The 13,204-nt window shown below is 45.4% G+C and overlaps 1 protein-coding gene across 2 annotated transcripts in view; it reads left to right on the top strand.

The window, feature by feature from the left end:
- DROSHA (drosha ribonuclease III) overlaps nucleotides 1-13,204 on the top strand; it is a 692,102-nt gene that overhangs the window by 405,411 nt on the left and 273,487 nt on the right. For both annotated transcript variants that reach the window (XM_086965123.1, XM_086965122.1), the window contains exon 14: nucleotides 6,617-6,741. In XM_086965123.1, the coding sequence (XP_086821249.1) occupies nucleotides 6,617-6,741 (125 nt within the window). The remainder of the gene's footprint in view (nucleotides 1-6,616; nucleotides 6,742-13,204) is intronic.

Below are 13,204 nucleotides of genomic sequence, written 5' to 3'. Positions count from 1 at the left end.
GCGCTTTGCCCACTCTGTCCTGCAGGAGTTCTTGGTTTAAGTCAGTTTGCAACCACACCTCCGGGGAGATTATTTCTGTGGTATCTAAGGTAAGAATCTGTGATTAGAAGTTTCTTCCTGTAGAACACATTACTTACCTTTTAGTATAGCCTTTTCTGGTAGAGACTCTAACCGCAGATTCTTTACCAACCCTACCTTCTTTCCCTCTCTGCAAACTGCACTTCCTCATATGGAAGGTCCTCTTAGATCCAGAACATTAGTCACAACTTTTCTGGTGCATCTGTGGGCGCATAATGTATCACAAAAGAAACTGATTTCAGCACGCCAGGGTGGTGCTTAAATAGGCACTGCACATGTCATTTTCACCCTTGGATTACGTTAATGGGGAGCAGAGGCGCAACTAGAGTCAAATTTCGGGGGTGGGGTTAAGAAAAAATTTCGGGGGGGAATGAATCTGTAGGCAATCTGCAGAGTCGAGCTGCAGGGGCTCTTAGAAGGGGTGAAACGACAACAAGCCCCATTAACATGCACAAGGTCTTTTAAAGACCTGTGAAGTGCTTGAGTGCGGCTGTGAGCGGGCCCGGGAAGTGTCTCATCCCGGGCTGCCCCATACGACGGGTGGGAGGGGGGGCCTGAACCCCTTTGAGGCCAATGGGTGTTGCGCGCCTGTTGGGTGCTGTCAGCGTCTTCTACCGGTGTGCAGATGTACTGCCCAAGAATCTTCTCGATCCGGTCTGACAGCTGGGGAATATTCTAAGTTAAGGGATCTGTGGTTAGATAGTCTCAACCGAAGAAGGTGTTACTGAAAGTAACTTGTTTGTTTCCTTTTCCCCCCCATCTCTTGTGGATTTGAATCCCTTAATTGTACATGGGTGTACTAAGACTTTCCAAGAGGGAATGTTTCCTAAGGGGGTATTTAAAAAATGTACCCAAGTTAGTAGAACAGTTTTTCTTACGTTTCTTTCAGTTACCTGACAGATCAATTATTCTTCTGTAGACTTTTTATGTTTACATGTGTGTTTGTGAATAGTTACTTTTTTAAGTGGTGAAGGTTTGTGGTTGGTTACAGCTATTCGATTGGGGTGTCTTCCTTTCAATCCCTGCTTAATTAGATAGACGTATAATGCTGTATAACTCTGTACATATTTTGGTTCTTTATTTTGTTACTGCTAAGTTAAAAAACAAGATCAATCCATGTAAAGCCCCAAGGAATCATACAGTTTTCTGTGATTAGGTGCTAACTGACTGAAGTTGAATTGGGCTGCAGCTGGGCTGTACCTTTTAGTTTTGATCAAATCCAAATGAGGCTTTGACTCAGATTTACTTATATTGTATGTTTTAGACCCTTAGATGTCGTGTTACTTTTCGGGGCCTATATTTTGACAAGGGATGTCGTCATTCTTTCTGAATTTTGTGTCCTCTCTCACTTTGTGTAAAATTCTTTGCTCATTCAGAAGCTGCAGTGTGGCTGTAACGCTAGGGACTATAACCACAGATTCCTTACCAACCAGCCCGTCTTCCCCTTTCTGCAAACTGCACTTCCTCATATGGAAGGTCCTCTTAGATCCAGAACACTGGTCACAATCTTTCTGGCGCACCAGTGTGCGCATAATGTGTCATGAAAGAAACTGATGAATGTTGTAGTTAGCTTAACTGGGAACGGATGGGGAATTAGTTTTCTCCAAGTTTTCAGGGGAAACTTTCATAGAAGTTGTCCCAAGATTGTCTCGAAATACAAACCTAACTGTGATTTGTCCTTATTAGATGTTTAAAGGAGTTGTAAGGTTCGTGAATTTTGACCGATATTCAGGGGACTGATCCTTAAATCACTCTAGCACTCTAGAGAGGAGTTTGATTGGATAATCAACAGGATTGTTAGTGAGCCACCAGAAACCCGCTTTGTTTGCCATTAATGGCACAGTGAAGATGCCCGTTACACTGTGGGTGTTATACTTAGAAAAAAAATATGTATGGGTGGAATGTTTTTAGTTTATATTTGCCGCTAGCAGTTGCTCAGGCCTGCATGCAAGATATTTTTGGCTATGAATAATTTAAACATTACACCCATCACTTTTTGTATTTCCCCAAGTGTGATTGGTATGCCTAGACATTAATATTTTAGTCTTGTAAACATCATTGCAGAGTTGAGGCTGACTTCAGGAAAGACTACTTGATTCACAATGTACAATTTGTTTTCTCCCTTACGTGATTTTTTTTGTTTATTTTATACTGTTTGGGCCTAACTTACTACTGAAAATGGTCCTGGGCAAGGTTGTGTGTTGGCCCTGACTCTTGTTGACCATTTTGGAAATCATTTTGCATAAAAAACACATCAAGATAACAAATAATTTAAAAGTGCTTTATCAGTATTGGAGAACTCCTAAAAGAATTAAAATGAAGACATATTCTGTAATACAAACTATAATTTCTATGAGAATAAGATCCTCTAATTTTTATAATTTCTAAAGGAAATGCTTTAGGTATTAGATTTGAATCAGATGATGTCAGGTGTGCCACGCTTTTGTAATAAATATAGAATGTTAGCAATCTAGTTTATTATTTGAATACTGTGGGGAGGCAGGTGTCGGGGGCAGAGAGGTGGGTGCATAGGCAACAAGTTGACCACGCTGGGCTGGCGGAGGGGCAGTGGGTAGCATGATGGACCACAGTGGACAGAAGCAAAAAACAAACCATGTAGAACAGGCAAGAGAGGCTGTGGCAATATAACAGACCATTGAGGGCAGAAGTAAGAGGCAGTGGCAGTACAACCATACATGCGAACAGACCTGATTCATGCAGGAGACTCCCTGCCTAAAAGCTCCTTTTTTCAATGTAAGTCAATGGGGAAAATCAATTCCCTAGGTTCATTTTTCAAAATCTCCCTCTTATCAAGTTCAAGATGTTGGCAAACATGGTACATTGGATCACTGAGGGCAAGAGGAATGGGGTAGGGCTATGGACAGGAGAGAGATGTGCAGGAACTCCAAACTGGCCTTAAAAGGCAGGCGTCAGGGGTTCTGGCCGAAGAATACACCACATAGTGAAAATGGCACGGCAGTGCAGCACAACAGGCCATGGCAAGCAATAGGGAGGGAACAGGGCCCTGCACAAGGACAACAGAGAGCAGAGGGAACAGAGGCAAGGGCAGCCAGCTGACCATACAGGACAGACAGTTGCAGCATAACAGACCATTAAGGGCAGGAGGGAGGAGGCAGAAGCAGAACAAGGGACCAGATAAGGCAGGAGGGAGGGGATAGGGGCCTACATATGGAAAATGGAGGGCAGCGCTGGAGCAGCAAGCTGACCTTGGAGGGCAGGCGGGTTGGGCACTGGTAGCACAGCACACCATGGAAGGAAACAGTAAGACTATAATGGCATACACACAGACCACGGAGGGAGGGGGTTCAGGGGCAGCAAGCTGACCATACAAGGCAGGTGGGAGGACCTCAGGCAGCACAGAAGACCATACATGGCAAGCGGGAGGGTTAGTGGCAGCACTGCAGCCATGGTGGACAAGCACTAAGGGTCATGCACGAAGGACCATGGAGGGCAGAAGAGGTGGGTAGGAATTGGACACTTTTAAGAAAGGGCAGGGGAAGGGGCTTCATAACAGCCCACATAGGGTTGCCAGGATAAATAATTGCACAACAGAGCATGGAGGGCAGAAGGGAGTGGCAGCAAAATGAACCATGGACAGTAGGGAGGGGACAGGGGCGTGGAACTCGGACAGGTAGTGTGGGTGGCAGGGACAGGCGGCAGTCATCTGACCATGTTAGGCAGGTGGCAGGGGCAGTGGCAGCTCAACAGAATGCTCAGAGTAGACAGGAGGGAAAATGGCAGGTCCATGGAACAGACTGCAAAAAGGAGGGCGCAGGGGCAAGCACACATACATCAGAGGGTTTGGCAAGGATGGTAGGAGCAGCAAGTTCAGCACAGAGACTGAGCAGGAGGGCAATGATGGGCATAGAATTGGGCAACAGAGCAGGAGGAGTTGGCAGGGACATTAAGCTGAATGAAGGGCAGTGGCAGCACTTCAGAGCATGCAGGGCGGGAGGGGGCGGGTGCATGGACTATGACAACAGACCGTTTGGAGAAGGTGGGTGGGGCAGCAATCTAACTTGATGGCAGATGGGAAGGACAGTGGCAGAACAGCCACACAGGGCTGTAATGAGGGAGCAGGGGCATCGACTTGGACAATGGATGGCAAGAACGAGGGGTGTAGGAGCAGCAAGTTTGGATAGGGCAGCACAATGCCAGGCCAGACCCTGCGTTCAACTCCCCGATCCCCCCTACTGTGGATTGAGATGGGTATTTTACTTAAACGTAAAAAAATAATAGATAGTGACTGAAAATAAACAAAGGTTTTGGAGACGTTATAGTTAGGAAATCTAATTTTTATAAACTTTAGATATTCACTAAAAAGCAAAGGTTACAGGAATATTATAGTTAGGTTCAGATTTTACAAGTGCGAAACCATAGAAATTCAGCTGTTCTAGTTAGGGGCGGCTCCTCCATGTGAGTGGAGGAGCATCACCCTACTGCTTTCTCGCAGTGCGAGAAGCAGAAACATAAAATGGTATGGATATAATTTTATGTTTCTGCTTCTCACACTGCGAGAAGGCAGAAGTGTTTGGTTGGGGGGTGTACGGTCCTGCCCCAGGGCTGGGGAGGAGTGGCTTGCCCACTGTTGTGGGCGCTGACGATTTGGTCAGCCCTAGGGCCGACCAAGCCAGTCAGAGAACCTCTCCGTTTTATCCATGTAGGCTGCATGCAGCCTACATGGAGAAAATGGCCTCCCCATAGACTCCTGTGTGGTCAGCGTCCCAGCCAATCACAACGCTGCCATTGCAGCGTGGAGGCTGCTTGCTTCCTGGGACTCGGAGCAAAGACAACACGACGTGGTACCGGAGGCGAAGGTACGTTTTTTGTTGTTGTTTTTTTTAATTACATCTACCGCATTCCACCCCCCTTCCTGCGAGTCATGCCGGCCGTGAATGCCTAACGTAACTATAACTCACGCCATTGCGACGCACATTTTCTATGACATCATCGATAACTCTAATATTTGCAGTAAAATTATTGATGAGAAAGCGGAGCATGGTTTGGGCGCGAGTTATAGTTACCTTGGGACACGAGTTATAATTGCTTGTTAGTAACTCTCTAACTATAACAGCTGAATTTCTATGGGTTTGTATATGTAATATCTGAACCTAACTATAAAGTCCCTGTAAACGTTTGTTTTTTAATGAATATATATATTTACTTCTAACTTACCCATTTTATTGCATCTATCCTTAAATGTCGCCTTACCATTCCAAAAAATTCACAAAGTTTAAAGTTAGCTGGAAAATGTTATTCAGTGAAAGTTAATGCATTAAAAAAAAAGGAAAATATTTGTAAACTTGCAAATTTATATTTTGAAGGTGAATTTTGTTTATTTTTGTGCCAGCCGGTTACAATAACAATTTGTTCTAAACTTTAATGGGAAAACTATCTAATTGTAAAAGAAGTCGTTGAAAAGTTTTGTAAACATGCTACTTTAATACTATGTCATGAAGAAACAGTGGACATTCCCTTTAAAAAGCACTATATTAAATTAAGGGTATGAGTGTACAAAAATGCCCCTAATGCTTAAATGAAATATAATAGAGATCTAAAAGTCTGAAAGATTTTGCATCTGGGAGAGGCAGCTCTTGAGATTATTGACCCAGCTAACTTTTCCCCCTTTTTAGATATAAGGAGAAATTTGGGAACTTTGTGTTGATGATAATGTTTATGATTTACTGTTGTTTTTTTATTTTTCTCACTTTAATTATTCAGTTGCGATGTGGTTTTGATGACTAAATGCATGGTCTTCTGGTGGTATATTTTACTGATATGCATTCTATGGATTGTTTTTAAAATATGTAATAACGTCTTTAAACATTTCTTAAAAATACATTTCTTAAGAGTTCTGCTGTGGCACATTCATTTTTCTTAGTATTTAGGTCTTCCGATTGAGTTGGTCCACTAAGATGCTATATTTGGTGCACGTAACGCAATACATAGCGGTGTGATGTGTGTAGCAGGGTCAATTGAAGCTCCAAGTTTTCTCTGCTGCCCATGTCTTTTACGACCTACTCTTTGGTCTGTGTGAGCAATTATCAAGTTTCAGGCAGGGCTCGCTTGCAGTAGTATTGTTTCTTGTTAGTAAGCTGCCACAGGAGTTTAAACCTCATATCAGGCAGCTCATTGGCAGTCATGAGACCTGGAAGCACCTTGCAGGCCCATGGATTATTGCACTAGTGAATCAATCCAGCAGGTCTCAGTGATTGAGTGGTAGAGCAGGCTCTGGCTTGCCATGGTCAGGTAATGGGAGGTTAGGGACCTATCCACAGCATGCTTTCAGAAAGGCAGAAGGAAAGGGTTCTAAAAGCAGTGAATTCCTCAAGGGAAGGAAGTGGGCAGTTGTCCACGTATTGATGTTCCACGCTCCTTGACAGTAAGTGATTTTGCAACCAGATAAGCGTTCCCCAACGTCTGTAGGTGTATTATAATTTTGTTCTCCACACATCCCCGCGGGACGGGAATTGATTTTTGTGTTAATTGTTTAAACTGTGCTGATTTTCTCTTCCAGAAGCCCAGCTCGGTCCGCATCGACCAGCTCGACCGAGAGCAGTTCAACCCTGATGTGATTACCTTTCCCGTCATTGTGCACTTCGGAATCCGGCCCGCCCAGCTGAGCTATGCAGGAGACCCACAGTGAGAAACTTTACTCTAGCGCCTCGAAGCGAAGTTAATGATTAATTGTCATTCCATGTAATATCAGATTAAAATATCATCGAATTTAAGAAAAAGAAAAGTTATGTTCACTGCCTATTACATCCTGCAGTTTGGAATAAGTTAGCTTGGCTTTGTCCATTTCTAAAGGAAAATCTGAAGATTTTCACGTTTTTTTGTTTGTTTTGTTTTTTAATATTTTTTTCATGTTGGCAGGTTAATGTGCACTTAAAGCAAATGGCTTGGCTTCCAAATATGAACGGAAAAGGGTCTATTTATGATTGTGTTTGTGGCGTACACAAATTGAGTGCACTGTCCTTGACTTGGCTGCCGATTGAGGAATGCTTTTACATTTCAAAGGTGTTTGTACGCTGCCTTGAAGTATGCTGGGCTGAAGAGCGGCAGCAACATAAAGATGGCATTGCCACTTATCCAGGCACATTGTACTGCAATTGAATAGAAAATAGAATTAGTTTTCAATTTTTTTGGTTTCTTCGCAATATTTGACATTTTTTTTTCTTCTTTTCCACCGGAGGTAGGTTAAAAAAAAATAAAGCATTGGCAAAACCAGTATACCTCCCACCCAGCAGTTTTGTCATCCTTATTGTGAGTATTAACAAAGAAACGGTAGTAGTGTTCCCTTTCAAAGGAATGGAACTGCACAATCAATGGTTATTTCAAAGTAATAATTATAGTGTGAAAAAGATTTGTAATTCATGTCTATAGTATTATCGGGGTGCTATTTTGTTCTCCCTAGCACCTACTACCAGAGGTGCCAATAACACAACCAATAAGGTTGCGTAAACAAAGTTACGACAAAAGGAAAGAAATACTCAGCACACCCTCATATTTGTCATTACAATCAAAATTATATAAAGGCCAATGTAGTGGCCTTCTATATTTTAAGCCAATATTCATGCACTGGTTATTTAACAGTAGTAAAATGTCCAAGTTCTAATTGGAAAGCAGAGTCCACAGCACTGGATTCATTCAGACGTGTTTCTTTTATTTTCCTTTGATGATATATCCAAAAACACAAACTGCCAACACGTGTTTCGTCTTACCTTAGACTTTGTCAAGGCAAAAGCTAACTGATTCACGATCATATAGTGCGTTCCTTAGGCAGTTGAGAAATGTTTTCATAGCACTGCCATAACATTCGCAGCAATTTTTCCTGATAACTCACCACCTAAATGTAACAATGGTGGGATCGGCGCTTGTGTACGTTGGCACTTACATTTAACAGTCAACCTTAAAATGATATATGGTGACCTCGATTGGAATTCATAGAAACGATAAATAGAACCCTGATAAGATCTGATCTAAGGAGAAACCGTTATCTCCTATAACCTGTCGCATCCTGACTGTCCTGTGCGCAACCTGAGATCCTGTTACAAGGTAGAATTGTGTACAAAGAGCACCATTAAGCGGTGTGCAAATTATTGAATCATTGTGAAATTTTCCGCGTAGCAAACTAATAACGACAAACACATTTCCATGTAACTTTTGGCCTTTTAAGCTCTTTCATAGTAAACCCTTGCAGATTTTCACATCTTTTTAATACATCTTCAAAAAGTTTCCTTTGAATATAATACATGATTTATATAGAAAATGTACATTGTTATGTCACCTGAAGCACTGAGTGCAGAATGTTCTTGGTTATAATACTTCAGTTTTTTTTCCGGCAGCCTAACGGTGTGTTCTCTCACATTAACGTCTTGGCCTTTCGGTCTACAAGGGTTAAAGATACATTTGTTTAGGGGGTGGTTGTAATCCATGGAAAGTGTAGTCCTCCTAAACTGAATGAAGGTTGTGCAGCCCAACAAGCATTGGCATTGGGTTTTGACTATGTATAGCTCTTGTAAAGCATACATACTACCGTGGAAACACATCCAGCTTACTCGGAGCTCAGGTACTCAATCCTCTAGCAAGAAAAATAAATCAGTCTCTTCTGGTGGGGTCGGATAGTAGCAGCTGCAACATTATATGGATGATGGCAAAGGGTTACATTTTAATGCTTGCTGCTCCCTGGATTAGCGACAGATTAGGAAACTAGCCCTTGCAAAAATGTGCATATCAGTCCCACATTTCGAGAGGCAGTTGAGCAAGCGCTACACCTTCCTGCAGGGTTCCGTAGAATCTTCCCGAAGACGCTTTTAGAAAAATAAATTGCATTCCTTTTACCATGCAGTTTTGTAAACACATTAGCTAAAAAGTTATCGTTTGCAGAGGACGATCTGAAACACTCGAGTCAACCCCTGACCTCTAACCTCATTCCTCTACTTTGTCGAGTATCAGTAACCAACATCTACGTATTGAGACTTTTGCAGAGCTCTAACCCCCCCCGCACTCCCCCCCCCCCAGGGGGCGAGTTCACCCCCTTCCTCTTAGCGCCCTAACCACGTGCGTCCCTTTCTCCCCATAAATCATTCCAGTGACAACATGGTATGGTGCATAGAAGTTGTTGCAGTTTATTTAAAACCTGGATTATACATCTCGCAATTTATTGGTTGGACATTCATAAACATCCATGTTACTTTACGTCTTGCATTAATTCCCATTCTTGGAATTGTCTTTTTATGACAGTACTATCTTTGCTTGAGGGGCCCCCTATGCAAGCCCTCAGCATTTGCGGTTCCAGGCTTCCCTTACTACCAATCTTGTGGGCGTCCGTTAGGACCAGCCACGGTTGCAAGTGCCGTTCGGCTTGCCCTGTACCCTTGCTGGCCACAAGCCTGGTCCTCAGTGCCCCTGCCGTGTGGCATCCCAAGGACGCTGTGCGAGCATCTCTTCTACTCAGCCTATGGCTGCATGCTGTCATTTACTCACCCTGTGTCCCTGCCGTTTGGCATCCCAAGAACACTGTGTTAGTAGCTCTTCTACCTATGGTACATTCCTCTTCGGATCTTTTTCTAGGTTTCTTCCGCCATGCTGCCGGTGGTTTAACAAATGGAGGCAGATCCGCCTTTGCTGCCTCCCTTGCCCCTGCTCAAGAGAAACCCAGTTGCTCCAGCACCCCCATTATGTTGAATATGAACATGTACATCCCTACCTGGGTTAGGTGCACCCCACCCTCCAAGTGGTGGCCCGGGGACCTAAGGCTAATCAGACCGTGTCTTACGAAACTTCAGCTGCTGGCCCTGCATATCTTCGCCATGGAGATATTCAGTTTGCAGCTGGACTTTTCAACTGCCCCATGGTCTATGGCTCCCCTCCATGCCCTGCGTGATATTACCTTTGACCATAATATATTTGTCGGGCTGGTTAACTTGGTTAGTGATGCCAGATCAGTGACCATTTTTTCAAGCAGGCTTCTCCTTCCAATGGCCGCTAGGTTGTTGCCCCTTGGTGAACCACTACCGCTTCTGGCTCGTCCCCCTGCTGAAACGCCCTTCGCAGCACGGGGAGCAGCAGGTCCCATTTCATCCCAGCCAGGTCACCTCCGTGTTACGGAGCCAGATCCCTCTGAACTCTTGCTGTGCCGTCGCCCACTGTTTTGCCGGGGTTCTGTACAAGTGCCCTACGATCCATACAGTCTTGTGACCCTCTGGCAGACCTAAATGTGGAGTGGGGTAAAAAACAAAACTCAGTACACCGTAGGACGTATGTATCTTTTTAAGGTGTTGAATGCCCATCACCCCACAGCCTTGTTTGTTCAGAGCCAATCCCCAGGTCCACCACCGTGGTTGCGGCCCCAGTGCGGAAGGAGTGTGACCTGAATTCTCCTGTTGGAAAACCCGCCCTCTCCTGGGTCCTCCGCTTAACTGTTATGAGCTATGTGTAAATAATGGCCCAGCGCGCGGGCCCTGCTTGGAGCATATAGTCTTGAATGAGGCATACTGGGCAGCAGGACTTGTCTCTGATACTCAATCCATGTGTATTTCCCTTTGCCTGCCTGGCCTGTTTTTGATTGGCGCAAATGGATTACCATGTGCCCCACCCCCATGTTAAGGTCCATCTTGCATATGCATTGCGTCCCCGGGTTCCCTTTTGCTGGGGCAAGTAGCTTGCTAATCCTGTATGCCCTGAAGAAAGCCAGTGCGAATGCTGCCCTAAACCACTTCAGCTCATGTTCCCTGGTGCATATGTCGGCTAGTACACAGATTGCCTTTTTTAGGACTGCAAAATCAATGAGCTTCCTCCTATCTCTAGTCTTGGGTTGCAATCTACCCGAGCCTTTCATTGCCATTTTGCAGTAAAACGACCCTGTGGGATCCCACCCTGACGCTAGCTTGGCGTAATAGGCGACAGCGCTCAGGTATGCTTGAGCCCACAATCTGCTTTTCTCGCTCCGGAATGCCCAGTCGATGAATGTTGTCACCTCTTCCTGGCTGACATCCTGCACCCCCGCTTAACCCCCCCCCCCCCCCCCCCCCCCAAAACCTCCAGCGCCTGTTATGTCAGTAAAGGTAGCCCAGCACTTACAATATCGTTTCTCAGTCTTGGGGGCCAGTGCTTGATCCAACAATGTCCTTATCTCGTGTCCACCAAATCCCACAATTCCTCTGGCACTGGTGTCATTACTTAGTACACATTCAGTGCAAGCTCTCTGAAACTGCCCCACTGAAAATGAGAAATTGAGTCAGCTATTGGGTTGTCCAGATCCACAATGTGTCTTGCTCTAATAGCTATGTTCGCATTCAGTTGGCAACCGAGTAACTTCTGCAGAAGTTGGACCACTGCCGGGCACTTCGCTGTTCCTAAGTTGATCGCCTTTACCACCGCTTGGGTGTCTGACCATAGGGTTATCTGCCTATTGGCCAGTTTATGACCCCAAATAGTAAAGGCCACCACGATGGGGGAAAAGCTCTAACAATGTGATGTTGCCTGTGTTTCCGCTCTGATGCCAGCTGTCTGGCCACTTGCCTCTGCCCAAGCCATTACCAGGGTGGCCCCAAGCTGTGGCCACCTGTTGCATCGGTGTAGAGTTCTAGTTGTTCTGCCCGCACCCAGGGTTCCCGCCACACGAGGGTACCGTTAAAACTAGACAAGAAAGTGTCCCATTGCCCCAGGTCCTCCTTCACCCCTTATATAAGGCACACCCTGTGGTGTTTTTGCAACATACCCTAGTCAGCCAGGCAAGGCGCCTGGTTAAGGGGCACACTGCGGGGATTACTCTGGTGGTGAAATTCAGTTTATCCAGCATATCCTGTATTTATCCTAGAGTCGCCTTTTTCTGCTGCCGTAGCTGCAATATGATTTGGCGCAGCTCAGCTACCTTTTCTGTTGCCAGTTCGTATGTCCCGCCACTTAGTAACTATTACGAGGAAAGATAGCTTGGTGGTCGGACCCTCTGTTTTGTCATGTGCTAGCTGGGCATCTAACTCCTTTGACAAGCCTACAGAGAGGTGAAGGAGGTTTGCACATTCCCCCGTTCCTGCCCTCCCGAGGAACAGGAGGTTGTCCAAGTTGTGGACCCGCCCCCCTTCCGGGAGGCGCGTTCCCAGCTCCCATTCCAGAAAACAACTTAATGCCTCAAAGTAGGCACAGGATATGCACATCCTATGGATAAGCATTTGTCGTAGTAATAGTTTCCTTCCAGTTGGAAACCTAGGAGTGGATAACTGTCTGGGTGTACTGACAGCAGAATGCTGACTCAATATCTGTTTTGGCCAATAAAGCCCCCTTCCCCGCCTGTTTGGTCAGTTATACTGCATCGTCCCGGGAGGTGTAAGCTACCGAGCTGTCCTGCTCCAACCAGTCATTGATGGAATCCCCGTGAGGGTGTGAAAAGTGGTGTATGAGCCGGTATTTATCTGTCTTTCTTCGGTACCATGTCTAATGTCTAATGGCGTAACTATTGGGTTTGGTTGTGGGGGGGGGGGGAAATGGGCCAGTCAGCCTCCCTAGCTTAACCTAATTGCCCACCTTCTGTCTAGCTGCCTCTGAGTTGTCACATATGGATTTTAGGTTGTGGCTAAACTGCGGGTCCACTGGTCCCCTGTAAGGGATGGGGAACCTAACTGTGAACCCCTCCGCTAATTGTTTTCTGTCCGACACTCTCTGGTAGTTACTTAGCAATGTTATCAGTCTCCCTGTGTTTATGGGAGTAGGCAGTGTTGGCCCCTCCACCCAATTCCTACTTCACCCCATGTACTGCCTCGCCCTCCTGGCTCTTTCTTTGTGCTTCCCTTGTCTTTGTTGTTACCTGTCCCTTGTGACTGTCTGCATTATACGGCAGGATGGCTGCTGCCTCAGGTCTCACAGCTCTGTTTAATCTACATGCGGTCCCCCATTTACATTCATCCTTGTCGTATTGCCAACATGCTGCCTTGCGTGTTTTTCCCGTTCTCCCGCCTGTCTGGGCCTTGCCTCTGAACCTTTCTCCTTGACCTTCATACTTCCTTTGAACCCTGATGGACGAAAGTCAGGTTCGCGTATGCCTAGCCCTTCCCTGGCTGTAACCATGTGATTCTTGAAGCCCTCTGTGTCCTGGCAGTCCCAC

Source organism: Lissotriton vulgaris, chromosome 4_1 (genome assembly GCF_964263255.1).
Source record: "Lissotriton vulgaris chromosome 4_1, aLisVul1.2, whole genome shotgun sequence".
Lineage (NCBI taxonomy): Eukaryota > Metazoa > Chordata > Amphibia > Caudata > Salamandridae > Lissotriton > Lissotriton vulgaris.
This window is presented reverse-complemented; position numbering and strand designations above follow the sequence as displayed.